Source organism: Hylaeus anthracinus, unplaced genomic scaffold, assembly GCF_026225885.1.
Source record: "Hylaeus anthracinus isolate JK02 unplaced genomic scaffold, UHH_iyHylAnth1.0_haploid 26168, whole genome shotgun sequence".
Classification (NCBI taxonomy): Eukaryota; Metazoa; Arthropoda; class Insecta; order Hymenoptera; family Colletidae; genus Hylaeus; species Hylaeus anthracinus.
The window spans coordinates 1-20590 of record NW_026534960.1 but is presented as its reverse complement, the minus strand read 5'-3'; the positions used below and the strand labels follow the sequence as shown (position 1 = coordinate 20590).

At 46.8% G+C, this 20590-nt stretch overlaps 1 protein-coding gene across 1 annotated transcript; it reads right to left on the bottom strand.

The window, feature by feature from the left end:
• Positions 1 to 4168: 4168 nt before the first annotated feature.
• Positions 4169 to 20466, bottom strand: LOC128893186 (poly(rC)-binding protein 2-like; the record flags this gene model as incomplete). Its single annotated transcript, XM_054154007.1, has 5 exons — positions 4169 to 6044; positions 9547 to 9826; positions 10342 to 10438; positions 18779 to 19180; positions 20083 to 20466. Coding segments are annotated over 5 exons (1539 nt in total), but the record flags the coding sequence as incomplete, so codon positions are not given.
• Between the last annotated feature and the right edge of the window lie 124 nt (positions 20467 to 20590).

Here is a 20590-nt window from a genome sequence, read left to right as displayed (position 1 = left end):
TGTGTGTGTGTGTGTGTGTGTGTGTGTGTGTGTGTGTGTGTGTGTGTTTGTGTGTGTGTCAATGTCTCCCTCTCCCACTGTTGATGTTCTTGTTGCTGTTGTCGGTGTGTTCGTATCTGTTGCTGTTCGTTTTGCAAGTGTGTCGATTAGCAAGCTGGTTGAACACATTGCGTGGCCCAGCCCAGCCCAGATGCCATTGACAGCCTCGCGTGCGTCGCGACGCCCCGCGTCCTTTCGACGACGACAACGACATACGTGTGTGTCACCACTTTTAGTGGATCGGCGACTTAACGATGTGGTCCGGCGGGATGAAGTGGTACGGGGGTATCGGGATTCCAGGTGCTTCCTGCGATATCCTGAAACAGAATTGGCCGTGTCCGTCAGAGGGGTTAAGCTCGGATGCGGGGGGTAGCAACCACGCTGGCACTGGACGCGGTAGAGTTTGGCGCGAAGATGAGGAACTGCAGTTGCTCGCGCGGTTCGACATTTTTTGGGGGATTCTCAAAACGTTCGAAAGCTTGAGAGGAAGGTTGATTCCTCTAAGGTTGATAGTGCTACTATGATTTGCTATTGATCGGAAATAAGTGCCATCGTGTCCTTTTTGATACCCATGTACCAAACGTTAACTGAATTGTAAGTTATTTCGTAGAACTTTTGAATCAGAGTACCTCTTCGGGTGCTACTTTGAATAAAAGAGTCGCAGAGAAACTGTTCCCCAAGATTTCCTCTGAATCTAGATTTCCCTACTTTCCCAAACGAGCAACGAGTTCCACTTCTTCGGCCGTCTCCGTAACATGCGTTGGATCTACGGAAGATCCACGTCGCGAGCGAGACTGCTCTTGGTTTTCGACCGATTGACCGTGCACAAATTTTCTGCGAACAATCGTCATGGAAAAATGGTGCAATGTTCGAACAAAAAAAAAAAAAAAAATGACTGAAATATAATGTAAACACGAAGCATCGCGTGTAGTTCGCGACGGTTCGTAGAAAATATGTTGCACGTCCGTGCGTCGAGATTGAACACCGAGGGGGGAAGGGGGACGTCTATTGTTCTCGTGGAATCGTTTCCGGAGGGGTTTTTTGGATGATTGGTCGTATTGTATTCTGGCTGACCGAAACAACGCTTTGCCGCGATCGGTAGAGTCGAGAAAAAAAAAAATATATACAAAAAAATCGGCTAAATTAAACGGGCGTTAAATGAGAATTGAAAAAAAAAAAATATATATATATACATATATATGTAGGTAACGAAATTTTGTCGTAGCCAACGGTTCGTAAAAAATGGGAAAAGTGTCGATTAACGGGACTACAAAGGAGCGGATGGTGCTTACCAAAGACGGGCAGGAGCCTGGGTCAAGTTGGTTGAACTCTCCCTTTCTCTACATCTTTTCTGTACGAGTCTCTCTCTCCACTCTTGGTACGTTTTGTACATGCACGTATGTACACACACGACATATATATCTATATATACATACATGTATGCACGGTTGCTATATATAGGATTGCCTGTGTGACAGCAGCGAACACAGTGGGTAAAGAACGTTTTTCCATCGACGTTTCTTTCGTATAGGGTACAGTAGGGCCTCGATAGTTGCGCGAGAACCTCGTTCCTTGCATTCTATTGAATGGGATCACTTGGCGATGGGTAAGGGTGAAGGTGGGAGGGGGGGGGGGGGGGGGGGGGGTGGTGGAAGAGTTTGTTTGCAAGTGGAAATGGTCGCGGTTGGAAATGCGAAGGGTCAAGTTGTAAAAAGAAGAAAGCGAAGCAGGAACAGAGGTAACGACCACAGATATCACATATACATTGTGCAAGGATGCTCTTAATTAGTTACCTCGATAATTGTACGACTCTCCGTTTTCTTGCGAGTATCGAGGTTCTACTGTACACCAAGAAGATTCCACGCGATCATTTTCTAGAGTTACACACTTTTCTCTAGGCACGTTCGACGTGCATGCTCGTTAACAGCTATGTCCAGACCTAATCGACGCGTGACATGTAACCAAGCCTGGAACTCGAGATTCCTCTTTGAGAAAACGTGACAATTACGCATCGTTTATCTAACCATCTCCTGCAGGAAAATGTCTTTTATTATTTTTATACAGTGACAAAAGCTTCCAGCTGTAAAAATGGAACGAACGCTATTACATGATTCTGCTTTGTAGCTCGTTATACTCCAGTTCACTGTTGTTCAAAATTCATCTTTGTTTACCTTCTCAAAATTCACGTTGGCAAAGCAACTATCTGGAAACTTTCGCTCACCGCTGTGTACACATTCATGAATTAATTAATGTTCGGGCAAACAATAAGTTTCAGGCTCAAACATTATTAGATGTTCTCTCGTGAAAACATTCCGCGATATTTTCTCGGTGAATTTTACTTTAAAGCTAAATGAAATGTCTAAATAAAATTGCAATTCACCAGAGATCTAGAACGAACGCGTGACTGTCGCCATCTTGCCGAATCTCTCGCCCCCGATGTTCATCGATTAGGCCTGGATCTTGTGCATAACATCTTTCGTGAAACAGGCTGGTTCGGTCCCGTATCAAAAAGGAGGTAGAGCAACAATAAAATGCAGCACGCCGTAAACGTGGTCGCGCAAGGTACTGCATCATAATTAGTCCCCCAGAGAGGCTGGATCGATGGACGTATAAATAACAAACGCGTGCACACGGCTCGACGCGTTTCCCAGGCGCTTGGATTGATTCAACCAAGCCTTCGTCTTCCTCGTCGGGTGAGAACGTTGAAAAACACACGAGTGCATTGCGGGACCCCGTTCTGAGGTAGGCCGACATGGTTTCTTCTCGTATTGTATTAAACACGCCTAGCTTTATTTAACAAGGTGATACAGGGTAGCTAATGTCTGTTAAGCACACAAGCTCTGCGACATCGTTATGGAGACCAATATACAATTGAAGACTATTTACCTACAAAAATCCTTTGTGTATACTCTTTTGAATCTTGAGCGACCTTCCGTTTCTCTCGCTCTACGATGTAATCTCTAATCCTTGTTTACGATTCCACCGAGAAGGGAAATCGTCGCTAACGTGTGAAAAATCATTATTGTCTCGACGAGAAAACGAAATGGGGCGAGACTACGGAGTGGTACAGAATGAAGAACACAATAAGTATATGATACGAGGGCGCGACGTCGTGGCGGCGGTTCGTCGCTCGAAAGCTTTTGTTTTTAGGCATGTTTGGTGGACGTGACGCGAGAATAGATGAATTTTTAGAGGGTAAGGACTCGTGCTATGAAAGGAGAAAACACTAGCTGCGGGAGTAGCGGGCCTGTTCGAAGAACGAGGGAGTCATGGTGCCCTAGCCGGTCGCTTTCTCCTCTCGTAGCACCAGTCTATGGGTTTTTACCCTCTTTCCCATGCGTCACTAATACATAGAAGCCGACAATCCGCGGTCACGAAGTCGCGCCGAGTCGATATACGAGTAACGTGTCACTCAATCGTAAAACTACACCTGATTGATCACTATATGCAAGTACCTCCTCGCTACAAACTAGAAATTGAGCACACATTGATCTGGACGCTCTTACGCAGCCGGATCGTTCATTGTGAACGTACGATCTCGCATCGTACGAGCCTTTTCTTCTTCTCGGCCGATCAGCTGTCGACTCGGATTCGTTCGCGTCGCACTAAAATTAAACGTTATTCTTCAATAGAGTTTTCTGTCCTCTGCGCGCGATCAAGAAGAAAAGACGATCGATGCGCGGGGCGGGTACAATTACGTTTTAATCTTCGATTAAAACACGACCTGACACGTGTCTGTTTCACTCGAGTACTGTATGTCTCTGTGTCCCGGTGTACGTATATGCGTGTACGTGTGTGTCTGTATACGTGTAGGTATCTAAAACCTCGGTTACGCTAAATAATCTGAACTCGCTGGAGAATCGTTACTTTCTTTCTATCCGGTACATATATATAATTCGAGCGTGTATCCTCGTGAATGATTACGTTCTGTTTATTGTATATAATTATATATCGTTACAATAAAATGACCACTATTGTAAATTGATTGATTACCTGATAAATCGAATATATAAATTTATATTCACTGACGACCCCTGAACGAGGCACGATAAGCTCTCGGATTACTCTCTCATACTTTCTCTCTCTCTCTCTCTCTCTCTCTCTCTCTCTCTCTCTCTCTCTCTCATACTTTCTCTTTCTCTCTCTCGTCCTCGCTATCTGTGTCGGTCGGGTCGGTTCGACCATTTCCGGAGGAAGTCTGTCGACGTTTCTAAAGCACGTTACATGATTACGACACTGTGCATCTACGCACGACGCATGTTTGTCTCTCAATTTTCTTTTTCATCTTCCTTAATACTTTACATACTCGTCTACTCCTTCTCCCTTTTGTAAAGACATAATTTAAAAGAAACCAAAACAAAAAAATCGATAATATTTATACGTGTATATAAAGTCTCTCTCATACACCCCTAAACGTTTGTTTTTTTTTCTCTCTCTCTAATCTCGCGTTCGTTCGGTTCCACTCGCGCCAATAACACCTCTCTCGATTCAATTGGTCGGCTATAACTACGAGAAAAAATTACATCGGAATCCCTAACGCTAAGTAAGAAGATGTTTCTTGCATCAAAAACATTAATCAATTAATAATTCATCGTAATTATATTTATATTTATATATATATATATGTATATATAAAAGGCTGCTTTGCGACGGTGCACAAGCAGTCAGCGTCCTCCGAGTCGCGTGGGAGGAAGAGCGTCGAATCGGTACCGAGATTCAGACGGTATCGTACGCGATACTATAGAATTACAAAAAGCCAAAAAAAAAAAAAAAAAAAAAGAATCGACAGGGGGAGAAAAACAAATGTAAACAACGCAATGTAAAAACAGAAAAAGCAATCACCGATTCGAAATCTCTCTCGCGACCCCACGCGCTGGCACAGAGAGACACGCCTGCGTCTGCGCAGAACTCGGAGGACGTGTCGCGCTAGTGTGAACGGTCCGAAGACTCAGCGTCGGATCTCATCCACGGCAAATGCGAAATTCTAACGAAACTATCGACGTTAAGATTCATACGAGGGTAAGAAACACGGGGGAAAAAAAAAGAGTCAAAATGGAATATTCTCGTAACCGAATGGAGAGAATAATTCCTCGTGAAAAAATAGACTGAAAAGTCTTCTACTATTTTGCAATCGGAAGTTTCGTTGTAGAGATACGGGTGGTCAAAGTTTACTGGGGTGGTCTACCGTGGGCGCCATTTTGTGAAAACTTCAACTGCTCATATCTCGGTAACGAACCCTCGGATTGTAAAATGGAAGAGAACTTATTCGTTTATATCGGCACGAGGTATTCACCGTACTCGGTTACTAACCGATTCGATCGAATCGGCAAGACAGAAACGAAAGATTAGTATCGTAGTCGTTGTCTTACCCTACGCGTTAATCATCGTTAATGTATCCCTTATCGAGAGGGAATCAAGTCCATGATATAAATGTCCGTGGTCCGATCCTCGGCTGTGCCTTGAATCCGGACTCGCGCTACCCTGGCGTCCGTACGCACGTTTCTCCGATGTAAATTTCGTGTTCCGTGAGTGTGTGGTGGTCGTGGAGTCGGTGGTGGTGATGAGTAATGCGTGTAGAATGTGTAATGATCTCCCTGTCCCGTCTCTCCGTCGGTGGTCGTCCGCTGGCTCAGTACGGGTTGTACTTGGCGCGCTCGGATTTGAATTTGCTCTCGGTTGGTCCCGGTGCGCCAGGACTACGTAGCCTCGGCGTGAACTTATGCGACCGGTGCACCCCGGTTGTCTGGACCGGAAGCGCGGATGCAGCCGCGCCCGCAGCACCACCTAGCAATTCCGTGAGTCCGCCGAGGGCGGTGAGGCTAGATAGGGCGTTGAGGGCGCCTGGCTTGCTTAGCAGCTGAGCCAAGGGAATGGCGCTGGCCAAGGGAGAGGCAGTGGTAGTGGTGGTAGAGGGAGAAGCACTGGCCCCGGATGCCCCGGGAGTGGTACCGCTGCCAGGGGTTTGGGTATTTTGGGCCTCTAGGTTAGCTTTCTGCAGTTCAACACTGGGGAAAAGACACAAAATGTAAAAAGGTGAGGGTGGGAACGTTCCTCTAATACGGTATGTATGTATGTATGTATGTATGTATGTATGTATGTATGGATGGATGTATGCATGTATGTATGTATGTATGTATGCATGCATGTGTGCGAGTTCATGTATGTTCCGTGTGTGCAATTGTGTGTAATCCGTGTTTTCTATTTTGTTCTTTTTTTTTTCTGAGAGACAGATGAGAAGAATCAGTGACAGAGATAGAAACGGAAACGAAAAAATCAAAGTAAAGAGTGTCGCGCGGCAAAGAGAGTGATATATGACATTAAATTATAAAACCGGGCCGCTACAAAGTACAAGAAGTTATCGATTAACGGAGTGAAAAAAAGAAAAAGAATCGCAGCGTGAATAACGGAGAGAAAGAAATCAAGTCGCAAAAAGGTTTTAAAGGCTTCAGAGAGTTATGGCACAGGTGCTCTATGGAGCGTGATACTCTCACGTACACCGGCTACGTGGTGGTTCGTGGGGGTGTAGGGGTTGTAGGGGGAGAGTCGGTCGCATCGGGACGCGCTTTGATCTCGACTATCGCGGGCGTAGGACGCGGCCATCCCTGTTCCAGGGATGAAAACGCGTCCCTTCCTCAGGGCGATAAATCACAGACCATTCGCGTCCCGTCGCGAAAGACGCGCTGCGAGGAGCCGCCAGAAAAAGGGACCTGTATTCGCTGGTGCCGAAAACAAAGACTACCGAGACTACCTACAGGACTCAACGGGTCTCTTCCCGCGACGAACGACACGACTGCTACCCACCGTTCGCGAATACAGCGTCCATTTTTCTGGCGCGACAGAGCCACGGTACGTCGCCGCGAGATGCGACGATCGAACAGAACGTTGAACCAAGAACGTTCAGAATTCGAGGATTCGAGAACTCACGCGGTCCCGTCATCGGGGATACTTTGACAAAGCGACGAAACGAAGCGCGCTATTTCGCGGAACGCGCCATAGCTCTGCCGAGTCACTGAAAAGCGGACGTCGAAACTAAACGGGGCGCAGGACCCGCGCTCTGCCAAGAGCTAATGTCAGCCTGTCGCCGATCTGGCAGATACCAACGTGGTCGATAATTGGCTCGTGGGCCGCGATTGGACGCCGCGGAGTGCGGGTCCTCGCCCACGGGAGTGCTGGATATGTAACAATCATTGGCTACCACGTTATGAGCGGGTACAAGAAGTATTCGGGGGGATTGATGAATATTCTGTCGCTATTAAATGCAGTAGTTAAATTATGAGTGACAATCTGGAATAAAATATAATGGATTATAATTATAACGTGGGGGGGGGGGGGGGGGAATAGAGTGTGGAGGTATTTTCGACTCGCGTTCTCGAGCGGCTGATGTTACTTGAACGCTCGTTTTTGCTGGTCGTGTTGATCTCGGGTAGGGGCGTGGGGGTTTCTCTCTCTTTGTTTTTTAGTGGGGGGAGACTTCTATTTTTTTTTCTCCTTTTTTTTTTTCTTCTAGGGACAGGCAAACGCGTTACAGGACGCGTTCGATCTCCTCGAATCTCGTCGACGACTACGTTAACATCGTTCGGCATTCAAGCATCGCCGTTGTGTGGAAAAGGTATCGTTAGTCCTATAACACGATTTTTTGTTTAGGAAGTGAACAGATCTGCAGACATTCACTACCGAACACTTATATGGCACGCAATAATGACAACCACGGGGGATGGGTGAACGTAAAAATAAAAAAATAAAAAAAAAAATAAAAAAAAAATATAAAGATGCGTCTACGAAGACCTTTGGCGATGGCGGTGTTTCTCCGCGAATCCCTCGGAGACCGGAAACTAATTTCGTTACTTGTTACTGCTAGCTCGTTCGATCTTTTCCAACGTTGCTTATACTTTTATGCATTCGTTGTTATATATTCGTTCAACGTATCTTGAACGATAATGGACTAGTGACTCGATGATATATACGTGTTCGCTGCAAGGATGCTATCTCTCATCGATACACGAGACTAATTAACGAGCCGACTTCTAATCTCAAAAACACAATAGCCCGTTCCAGTTTCAAGTGAAATTTCACGCGAATCGAACTGAATCATTACACCGATCAGAACCTTGTATACCCATCTCAAGAAATCGCTAGAATCAACCCCCTCGCCAAAGGTGGTGCCCCTAAGAGATGCCAGAACCGTCGAGCGACCGAATCGAAGGGATGGAACATTGTGATGCATTTGCTTGCGCGGGACTCTTCGGGATTGATCGATAATCGACGGAACGGCGTAGCTGGAATCGTTCGACTGGACTGGTCGTTTCTGTCGGTATTTCTTTTTTTTTTTTTTTACTTGAAAGGACAGCCAGCGACAATTGGGAAACAGATGTTGAGCGGAGATGTGTTCTGCAGGATACTCAGGGTACTGGACCTGGAAAGCAGGACCTGGAAATAAAGGATTAAGATCCTCTTCCGGCGCGGGCAAGACGAAGGTGTCTTCCGGCGACCCCGCGTTGACGGTGATTCCCCGGATTCGCTGCGCAGCGACGTCTTCTGTGCTATGGTATAACCTTACGACTACGATACATATATATCTCACCTGTTTACGCTAGAGACCGAGGTGGCGCTACGACACTCTGACGAGAACGTCCGGCGACGGGAACGCGACCGTTGGCTCCCTTGTGCAAGCTGTTCGAGTGGTAGCGCCACCTCTTTCCGTGATACTTTGCTCGCGTCGACGCGCCGATGAACGTTAACGATTTGTTCGTTGAATTGCAGCATCGAAGCATTGCTATAAACAGTCTCTGTCAACCGTAGAGTTACATATCAAACGAATTGCGATAGACGGTTCAACGAGCTCGTCTTCGTCGTTGACCAGCGCGTCGTCAGCGTAGCCAACAGTAACAATAACAAACATGACAGGAGAGGTGTCGCGATGACGGCGATTCTCGACTATTCCCTTAGTCTCGCTGATCACCTTCGAGACACCGAGGCTAAGAAAGGTCAATTACGGGAGGAACGAGTAACACAAAAACAGACGAGTAGGGTGTTGAGGGTGGGGGGGGGGGTGGGGGTGGTGTATATACTGTTTCGTCGAGGATCTTAAACGTGTAAACTACACCGACGACATACACAATTGAAATCGTGGTGGTGCGGCGCGTACGCCGGTGTCTTCCACTTTTCTCTTGTTCTTTATTTGATGAGAAAGAAAGAAATCAGATAGATCGAGAGGTAGGGTGTTTCGGGGGAGCAAATGTATATATCGCGTATCTAGCGCAAAACGTAGCCGGGACGAGTTCGACTTGTTTCGATGGGAAAAATGGAAGTTTTGCTTCTTCTCTTTCAAACAGAAAATAAATTCGTGGGTAACATTGAACCGGGTTGTTTCTTTCTTTTTTTCTTTTTTCTTTTTTTTTTTTTTTTTGGCTGAGGTGTTTAAGGGATCAGGTCCAACGTTCCAAGTCGGACGCTGTCTCTTCGAGGCTTGGGTAACCACAGCGAGCGCTCTGGTACCGCGGTACTCACCTCATGTTGATGAGATATTGTGCCAATGCAACGGCGTCAGGATTTCCTGTTATTGTGATCGTACGATCCGTGGCTCCGCCCTCCCTCTCCTCGCAGTTACTGATTCTGATCATGGCGCCGGAGATCTGACGAATCTCGGCGATCTTGGTGCCGCCCTTCCCGATGATGCAACCGATCAGCTCGTTTGGCACCGTCATCTCGTGTGTCTGATTGTTCGCCGCTGGTTGTTGCCTGTTTGTATTGCTGGTGCGCAGCTGGCTGCCGGCAAGCGCTGCCAGGGCTGCGAAGCAAACGTTCGTCGTGATGTTAGAATCGTTCGCGCAGTTATTATTGGGAGACTGGAACCGATCGAATCTACGAGAGTGATTTTTGGAACGATATTCAATGTTTTGGAGAAACGAGCCCTTCTAATTCGTAAGGTAGTCAAATTAAATTATATCAAAAATATGTAATAATTGTTTATTGTATAAAACTTCGTTGAGAAGGGAGCCAGTATAGGAAAACTAGTCATTAACCGCATTACAGGACAGCCTCCTTCGTTGCACTGTACCGATGGAGGGGAGAGTCGCGTTTAGCAACGGACGTGGAGGTGGAAGGGTCACGTGGTAGTGGTCACAGGTAGTGGGGATGAGAGGAGGGGCTCATTGAAGGGCGTTACCTCGATTGTTGCAGTTCTCGTACGGTATCCCTGCAAATATCGAGGTTTCATCGTGAACAGTTCGCGAAGGAAGCTAAATATCGATTCCTACGGTTGGAAAATTCTGAATCAAGTGGTGGGTCGAAGCCTGGTCTTACCTGCTGGATTAAGTCCGCCGGTGTTGGCAGGTGTGGCGAGGCCTCCTAGGCCCAGAGCCGCGAGTCCAGCCAGGGGATTGCTACCAAGTTTGCCCATCTGTAACAACGACGAAGAGATCCATCGCTCAACAAAAAACACGTGTCGCCGCTCAAGGATCGTTAGAGTGCTTCAGGGATATAAGAAGACACCGATAAATATATAGATCTAAAAGGATGGTATTAATATCTGCCTGCTTCCTCGCGCGTCTCACATTCGAGGATCGTTGATTAGGGGAACCATCGAAGGACGTAAAATATAAGTGAAAGAAACAAGGTACAAAGTAATCGTCATTCGAACAATAAAGAGGAACTGAGAGAGAGAGAGAGAGAGAGAGAGAGAACGGTCTAGTCCCGATCTTCCGTCGATGATCCTCCCCCATCGATCGTCTTTGGATTCTAACGGTCGTGTCGACACGCGAGCACCTCGATTCCTGATCCATTAATCTCGGGCTACGACCTCGACCGCAGCAGGACGCGTCCCGACTTCCTGGGAGCCTCTGTGTACTCTGCACTTACTGGCCTCTCCTCAGAGTACACCGTTTCGGGGGCTGATAGCCAGCCGATAAAATGATTCGAGCCTCCTGCTTGCTAATTCCGTCCAGATCGAATTTCGTGGCAGGAACTGGTCCAGAAAGTGAGAAACAGGGTCTTGCTCGAATCCTCGCGACCAATCTCGCGGGTCACGGTGAACCTTTACGAAGGGACGGTGTTGAGAAATCAACTATCGAAGCTAGAAGAACTTGTCTTCTTTATCACAAACTTGTAGAAAACGAGTTACACGGCGATGTGTGTAGCAATTGTACAGCTTTGGCGGTCCGGAGAACCGACGGCGCTATTTTTCGGGGGGACCGGAAGTCGAGGAATCCGGGACACTTGTGATCTGAACGGAGAGTGGCAATGATCGGCGAGAACCTATCGTTGACACGTTGTTTTCACACAACGATGAGAAGTTTGGGCGACCTCGGGGGCAGAGATAGACAGAGACAGAAATGAAGGAGAGAAGAGAGTGACGGCGTCGGACATGGGCAAAATTTTGTTTAAATAACGGATGAATGAACCACGGTTCGATTTCGTTATTTTATAATTCTACCAAATTGAATTTCTTCATCTTTTGTTCATCGTTCGAAATCTTTGGCTACGTAATAATTTTGCCCACCTCCGGCCAGCATGCATCTACGTATCCGACTGTAGACGAAAACAAGACGTTTTACAATGGTTCGATACGAGCATGCTCGAACGATTCAATTGAACCGTTCATGGATATCAACTGGCTGCGCATTTCCATACGATATTAAGAGAGAATCGAATTCCACGTCGATTGGCCGTTTCTCCGAGCGCATTAAGGATTTTATTTAATTTCGCGAACGAGAGCAAAACAACTGTGAATCCGTGACCCATTTTCTATTTATATCTCCTACATATAAATGACAAGAGACGTCCTCTGGGAATCGTTCGAAAAAGAAATCGTCAGTTTTGAAATGACTCTCCCGAGCAGAAAATTGTCCCAAGTTCACGAATTTAACTTCGAAGATTATTTACTCGTACATAGCAAGAGGAAGCTCGTCATGCTGATAGCTTTCGAACTAACTCGGCTGAAATTTGCTCGGCATCGTTCACGCTAAACAACGATTAACACGTAATTAATAGAAAACGATACAACGCAACGAACCAACGTAAAATTCTAATTACGGTCGGAATCTCTCCGCCCGGTTCGAACACGAGAAATAGAAATTCCGATAACTAATTACGACAACCGCAACGTCCGTACGTAAATGCATACCCATGACGTACATACACGATCTCGGAACAGGCTAGATGAGTTGAGAACGAAAACAATGATATATACTTAAAGTAACCATAAAAATAAAAAAAAAAAAAACAAAGTAAACGTTGCATTCTCTCTTGCTCCTTGCCGTGAGGAGGATCGAGATGGCGGTGGTTAAAGATCTAGGATTCTCTTCGTGTATGTATATAACTGCGTCTTGAAACATGAAAACCGAAGGTATGATTGGTCTTCTATCTGCAATATCATCTAGACTAGCCTATGTGCACGCGGTATATTAACACATTAGGTATAACATATATGTCTTTAAACTTTACAGATAGCGCCCCATGGTCGAATCGAAATTTTTTGGTCGCTCGATGCTACGCTCTCGATGGTCCACCGAAGACTGAGAGCATTATGCACGAGTTCGTGCGCTGGGTGGCGGGGGTAGCCAATCGAGGTGGCGGGGACAGCCAACCAGCGCTGTAAGGCGTGGACTAGGAAGGACAACCCCAGCCAGCGTGGTGGGGACGATAACTCGACGACCTCGAGCGGCCAATTCGTTTCGACTCGACCGCAATCGACGTTCCACGGTATAAAAATCGTCGAAGACGCTGCGTAAGCATCGCTTCTACGTGGAACGGGAGCGTCGAACGTCTGCAGGTCGCGCTTCGGGAAACCAAAAGACATGATCTTCGCAACGTGACTTCTACCCTGCTTAAGATGATGGGAACGTGATGTCAGGGCAGCCCACCCTCGCGCGGACTTCTTGATTCGTAGCTAAAGAGAGTGCTGAAAGCCATGCTGTTTCTAAGATAGGATGGCGAGAGGACAATGGACAACTCAGGGCGATAGACGAAGAAACGAACGAAGAGAGAAAGAGAGTCGCAGATAGAACATTTTAAGTGCCCTGCTCGATAGCGTTGCCTCGGCATCGTTGAACCTCGTAGATGAGGCAAAATCGTTGATTGGATAAAAAAAAATTTCGAATAATAATTACAATATGGACAATGTGTATACGTAATCTGTATTAAAAAATTTATATTCGTCATTCGTGAATCGAATGAACAATTTTGCTCGTCTGTCGTGGCAACGTCCGATCGAACTAGGCACGCGTCTGGTCTCGAAGAAGAAGGAAGGTAGAAAGATGTATGAATTCGTGAAGTGTGATACGAAAAAGGACGGGGACAGGGAAGTTCTCTTGCGAAGCCGTGAAAAGCGAAAGCGTGTACGTACTTTTTGCTCGTTTCAGCGACGTGTTTCACTTTCGGTTCGTCGTACCTTTGTTGATTTCTTTTTTTCTTTCTCTTTCTTTAGTACAGATTCTACCAAGGGAAAAGTGATCTTGCTCGAGCAAAAGTTTACCTTTCGAGACGTACGTTCGCAGCGCAGTTCTCCCGTTCGCTACGGGAAACAATCGAATCGCGGCGAAAGCCGTAATACCCAACTCGTCAACGCGCAAAGTTTACGTCAAACCGTAAACTTTAGAGTAACGAGGTTCCCGATTCGGCGTACAATGTGGCGGAGGGTTAAAAGCGCGAGACGAACGGATCGCGCGTCGTTCGCGAACGTTTATTTTCAGTTAAGACGAAATTAAAGAGAGTGGAACGCCGCGTAATCGATCCCCACCTCCGGCGATAGCAATGCCCGATAAGCGAAAGGTCAGTTTTATGTATAGCATCGATCGTAACGAGAGACAAAAGCGAGCTTATCGAAGCTTGACCGAAACAAGCTTGCAAGGGACAGATCCCGATCGCTTTTAGCGAGACTTGGCTCGGACTATATATGGAATGCTAAAAGGTATTTGTTCAGCTATTCTTGTCGTAAATAGTTGTACAGGGTGAGGCACCCGGCGTGGTCACCTTGAATTCAGAAATTATGCGTTGTACGAATAATTGTTCCATACAAAACTGCCGTGGTTAGGAGTGGAAAAATTGATATCAGGATAATCGTACCTTTACACTTTTATTTTTGGAACTCATTCATCTGTCGAATACCAAAATGAAAAATGAGATACGATATTTACAAAAAAAAAAAAAAAAAAAAGAAAAAAGAAAAAAATTGTTATATAAACATACATAGAAAATTCGATTTTTCTGGAAGTTTTGTATGTAACTACTATTTTATACAATTTACAAGCTGTAAAAGAGGTGAGCATGTCGGGTGCGCCACGCGGTTTTGGAATTAGAAGGGATCCGATCAGATCGCGACGAGAAGAGCGAGAACGCAAACAGAAAACTCGGTAGACAGAGTACGGAGGACGAGAAGCCAAGTATTCGTGTTCTGTAAGCCGATAGAGAGTGTTTTGTATCAGGCAGACTGAAAAAAAAAAAAAAACAACTGAGAAACTGATTGGGGATCGTGAAAATAGAGATAAAGCGCATTGTAGTAGTAATATATCTGTAATCTATACGTGTAAATCTACCTTTTCTCGTGCCACACATGCATACTGGTCTTTGTTTTGTTTCAGTGTTGGGTAAAAAGTTACGTCGAATAACAAATAAAAAGGCAACGAACAGAAAACCACAAATAAAATCGGTTAATTCGTTATTCGCGAATAACAAGTAACTCGATCTTATTCTTCGCAAGTCTTCGATTAATTGATCATTCCACCCTACTCCCCACACCCGTCTTCGACTACAGATCGACAAGGTAAAATTGACCCTCGCTTCGATAACACGACGCATAAACGAGTAACGAGTAATTAGCGAAATTTCATCGGTCGAACAACGAACGATCACTTTTTATTCGAACAACACCGAACACTGTTTATCGGCGCTCGTTTATTGTTAGCGTCGTGGTCGAACAACCCCCAACCCTCCTCCACCCATCTCAAACAGATTTGGCCGGGCGTTTCTCTCGGAACGACACACCTCTCAAGAAAGATACACGGGAGCAACAAAACGGAAGAAGCAGACAGAAACGAAAAGAAACCAAGATAGGTGAGAGAGAAAACTGAACAAGAGGTCAGAGAGCCCGTCGAAGCCGCGTGCTGTACGCCGACCTGTAGCTCGACTTTTATTTTTCCCCTCGTTTCTCAATTTCCCTGACGCTTGCGTCTCGTTGCGAAAAAAATTAGAAACCGTGGAAGTCGGGCTCCGGCGTCAGCCGTCGAAAAGCGCAGAGAAACAGAAGAATCCCGGGAGATTGAAGGACACGCATCATCAGACGCCACGCTGTTTCGATTGTTCTGTCGATCATAATCGTTTTGTCGAGTCGAGCACCGTTCTCGATTTTCTCGCCAGTCACGCGTCGCTCCCGATTGTTTCGTCGCGTCGAGGACCGGTCGAGTATACGCGCTTCGTGTAGGCCAGAGTTCGACAGTGATCGCGTTGCAATTGGCAGATTCGTCGATACAGTAATCCTTCGGTGCAACGACGCGAATTCATTTCTATTTTTAATTAACGCTGATTACTCGCTCGACCGATGGTTAAATAAAGCGTAACGCATAGTAATCGAATAAAAAAGTTATTGCGATAAATTAGATATTTGTAATCTCTAAATGGTAATCGCGAACAAAAGTGACCGGGCTGTTATTACTACCCAGCTCTGACCTACAGTAACGCGGTTAATTTTATCTTCCAACCGAGTACACAATGAGTCACGGTGGTATCATCAAAAATAGCATCATTGCGATGTTTTACAACCACGTTACGCCGCCCTGATAGCAGTTCAAATAGCTTCTAATTAGGTTCGTCCAGATGGCGCGCGTCTAGAACCTTCGTTCGAGCATGCGCAACCCTTGGGACGGCTCTACCAAGCGCGCAACAACCCCTACATTTATTTTCCACGAGTAACGCATTTTTACGTGCGCGCAGAGCGAATCGGTTTCGAGTAACGATCGGGAAAAAAGCTGGAAAATTCTCCTCGCGCTTCTGTTCTCGTGCACACGGTTTACGGATTCAAAATTCCGACCGAGTCGCAACGCGGACGAGTTTATTTGGACAGGAAATCCCCGACGAGCGTCGAAATGCACCCTTCGAATAATTCAATCTGTCAACAGAGAACGCGCTGCTGTTTGCGCTCCGTCCACGCACAAAAAGAGTTCCTAATTAGCAAACGTCGACGTTAAAGCCGGTAATTATGTTTGCCGGGCGTCGTTCGCACCGAGAGATAGAAAATTCACAATCAATTGCTTCGACGAACGGAACGAAACCTCCATCGTTGGAAATAAGTCTCTAACGCGCGATTCGTTGAACGTTTCTCCCACTTCGGACTCTGCGACGACCAATGGGAGAACGATACAAATTTTTTTACAGATGACTGAACCGCGACTCGTGAAGATTTTTTAACCCAAACGCTATCCATCTATCGACTACCGATTTTATTTACTATCTGCGGTACAATTCGCGCATGGACCACTATCAGGCTGGCGTTTCGCGGCACCGATCGATCCAACGAGTCGACATCGCTAAAGCTGACGGATCGCGATCTTTCTAAAGATCGATGCTGAAGCGATCGTACTGAAGCATCTCGATCGTTCGCGGAGAAACGCTTTCGCCTAAAGTTCCTCGAGGATTGATCGCGCGGCGAGCACCACACTTGATACTCAATTTTTAATCGCTCCTCTCTCTCCCTTCTTATTTTTTCCCCAATCGAACAATTTAGACGTTGCTGCTACCCTCGCGATGGAGATCAAGGTTTCTGCGCGAAAAAAAAGACGAACGAGCAGCGGAAACTCTGAAACCGGCTTGGAATCGAAGTCGCTGCCCTCGAGTCGTTAAACTTCGACCGCGATAAACAGGTTCCAATCGACCGCTTGACGTTATGTCGACGATTTGCATAATATACCGCGGCGATTTCGCGGCAACAAGAGAGTCCAGCGCGCGAAGGAAAAACCATTCGGCTGCGAGGGTGCGATAACTTTAAGACCGCGGCTTACGTCGCAGCCGAGAACGAATCGTTATTTTTTCGCAAACGGAGATCGTACTTTATCTTTTCTTGTCGCAGAGGTAAGATGCCGGTTTCGTAAATTATGATTATACTTTGCTATTCGAATATCATCGTCCAGAGAGACAATCGATTCTCCTTCTATACGACGACAGCGGAAACTTTGAAATGGTTTGAACAACGGTGCACGATCAACGACGAAACGCTCCTGTTTCCTAACAGTCGTGCTTATCGCGCGTTCTTGTACGATCGTGTATATCTTATGTCGCATGCAACGAATTAATCTTGGCACCGTGAAGGACGGCAAGCGGTTTTTCAGGCAATCAACCCACTACCAATCGCAAGCACAAGAAAGGGTAGAGACACAACACCGAGACCTCAGCTGGGAGTAACATCGGAAGCGTTGGTGAACATTTATGGTAGGTATAGATACACACACACACACACACATACAACTTGTATGTGTGTGTATATATATATATTAAAAAGAAAAATCCAAAGACGGCCGATACACGTAACAGACACGTGCGGATCACATGAAAAGCAAAGCACGTACCAACGCGTGACTTCAACGAAAGTGTCGGAATCGTTCCATTCGGTACTTAGAAAAATAACACGCGGAAAAACTTCGAGAAGATTCGTGCGTAATTTCCTAGAAACCCGAAGGAGCACGAATTCCTCGTGAAGTCGCGCGATTTGGAAATCTCCGAGCAGCTTCGAGTCTTCCACAGGGATATATGAGGATATCCGGAGAATATCTCGAATATATTCGGTGTCTCGGAGTCGCGTCTTCGATCGATAGAAAATCTCATTCTCCTTGGGTGATTCGCTCGAAGCTGCACGCGTAGGACGTCGAGCAGAAAGCTGAGGTGTTTGGACGCATGCACGTGGACGAGGTTCGGGGTAAAAGGGTCGTCAGGACGGGGACCAGGTGGCCTATACAACAGTGGAGCATTCCGGTACACGCGGGCAAACATTCTACGCGACGCTGCGGCATTTGGTGAAAACTGGACGCTCCGTGCGGACCCGGGACTATTCCGATAATGTAATGTTTGAACTGCAGGTATTCCTGTACCACGGGTGTATAATTTTTGAATGTTCGTGTACTGTCGAGTGCTTCGATACCCCTATAATACCACAATAATTTAACGTTTGAATTATGGGTTCAAGTTGAATTCAAGTATCGTTAGTTAGGTGCTTCGGTACGACGATTCTCCGATCCGACTTTTCTTTCAAAAATGCAAAAAAAAAAAAAAAAAAAAATAAAAAAATAAAAAAAGAATTGTTTACACCATTGAATTCAGCGTCAAAACCTACATAAAAGTACAAAGTTTCAAAATTTTGTTCTCGACAATTACTGATAGCTTGTTTCGGTCGCGACGCCGTCCCTTAAAAAGAAAGCAAAAATGAACGAATCAGTAACACCGACAAAGGAATCACGGAAACAACGGCTCCAGACTTCCACCAATTACCGCGATCGTCGGACTGGGGGGGGGGGTCGTGTGGGAGGGTTTCGTAATCCGAGTGGAGCACGGAGAGCGTGTTGCAGCGTGGTGAACGGGTTGGCTTAAGGTGATATCGAGTGGGGTGAGGGGGGTGGGGTGGCACCGGGGTCAGAGTAATAGGTCCGCTCGCGGTCTGGTATATTACACGTGATTGTATGTACCGGCTGGGGTTCTGGTGGTAGTTATTTCTCGTGGTGGGGTACGGGAGAGGGTGGATCACGAAAAACAAAAGACTTACGGCGTCTGCCACGAGGTGTGCGGGCGGGAGGGCTGCCTGCAAGTGTCCACTCTTCAGCAGGGGGTCGGCGAGGCCTGCCACGCTGGCGTGTAAGGGGCTCGGGTGGAGGGGATGATGTGGGGTCGTAAGGTGGGCCGTGGATAGGAGCGGATGCCCGTGAGAAGCGGCGAAGGCCGAGGAGGGGTGGGCCGCGAAGGGCGAAGTCGTCAAAGTTTGGGTGTTCAGCGAGGGCGGGGTGTGCCCGGCAGCGGGCGCGGGCAATGGCAATACTGTACTTACATCGGAGTGGGCGGGCACCGCGTAATTACCCTGGATGGTGTAGGCTTGCCCACCAGCCAGGATCACTGGCCCACCAACTTGGGGTTTGGGGCGATAAGGGATCGTGGCACCTTTGGGAGGGGACTGAAACAGAAAGAAAACACACGCACGAGTGCGAATACACCGATTACTGATCACTCGACTAATCGTCGCGACGAGTTTCGTTTCGGGGGGTGGCGGCCCTGGTCCATCCCACCGGTACACGCCTTCGGAATGCATCGGCCAAGAATTATTTTAGTAATTTTATTCGACGCCTCTGGTTTTGCTCTAGTCTGAAGCTGGCGGGTCGCTTTGTGGAAGCTCGTTAATAAATAAGAGTTTCGACATTAGCGTCGATAGTTCTATAGTTCCCGATCAATGAAACTAATAGTTCTATCAATTATAACTCTTCTGGACTATCTTTAGCACGCTAGAATCCATCCAACAATTCTTTCGGTCTTATTACGTTCTATTTATTATATCGGAACTTTTATTTATTTATGAGCTCCCACGAAGTGGGCTGCCAGCTCCACACGGACCTAGTTACGCGACTAGTTTTATTTCTCTTCTTGGCTTTTGTATTCCGAAGGGACTCGCGTGGGAGTTACTTGGAATACACACAGGTTAAGACGCGCGGTCCAAAGTTACTAGTTAGCACTATTCCCTGCGTGTCCGAGACTTGTATAAATAGAATTCTCGTCGCTTCGGGAACGTTCTTGTTTATAATCCTACGTAATTTTCATTATCACTGAACTCTGGAAACCAAGGGGGCGTTCTTATCGGGACGGTGACGTGACATTGACTGTGAGTCAGAGTCACGGCGATATCTTTGTCGTTTAAATCGTAAAGCAAATAACACTCCTCGGATATTTTTACATCCTCTAGTTTCTTCACCTAGTCCCTAAAAGATTCCTCGTTTGGAAGTAAGTGAAAAATTGTGAACGGAAGGTAACGCGGGGGACCAAGGCGCCATTTACGAGAGGACGTACAACAGCTGGGGTACGTACCTCTAGCATAACACAGCAGATGTGATATATGCACTGCGTGATGGCCTCGCTGGTGCCAGATATGGTCACCGCCCGTTCCGTCGAATTAGGAAGCATCTCTGAGGCGACTTGGATCGACGCGCCCGTCACCTCGCGGATCTCCTTGATCTTCGAGCCCCCTTTGCCGATGAGGGAGCCGCACTGGGACGCGGGCACGATGAGCCTGAGCGTGATTGGCGGCCTTGGCACGCCTACGCCACCTTGGATGTCGTGGAACTGCGAGCACCATTCCTCGAACTTCTTGCAGATCAACGTGAATGCTTTGAAGATCGAATTCGTCGGCCCTGTCACTGTCACTATTCGCTCCGGACAAGATCCGTCGGAGATGTTGATCTTTGCGCCAGACTACAACATACGAATGAGAACGTGTCAGCGATTGCTGTCTGAGAAGGTTCTTCGGTTAGGAAGTGTACGAATGGAACAGAGAGAGAGAGAGAGAGAGAGAGAGAGAGAGAGAGAGAGAGAGAGA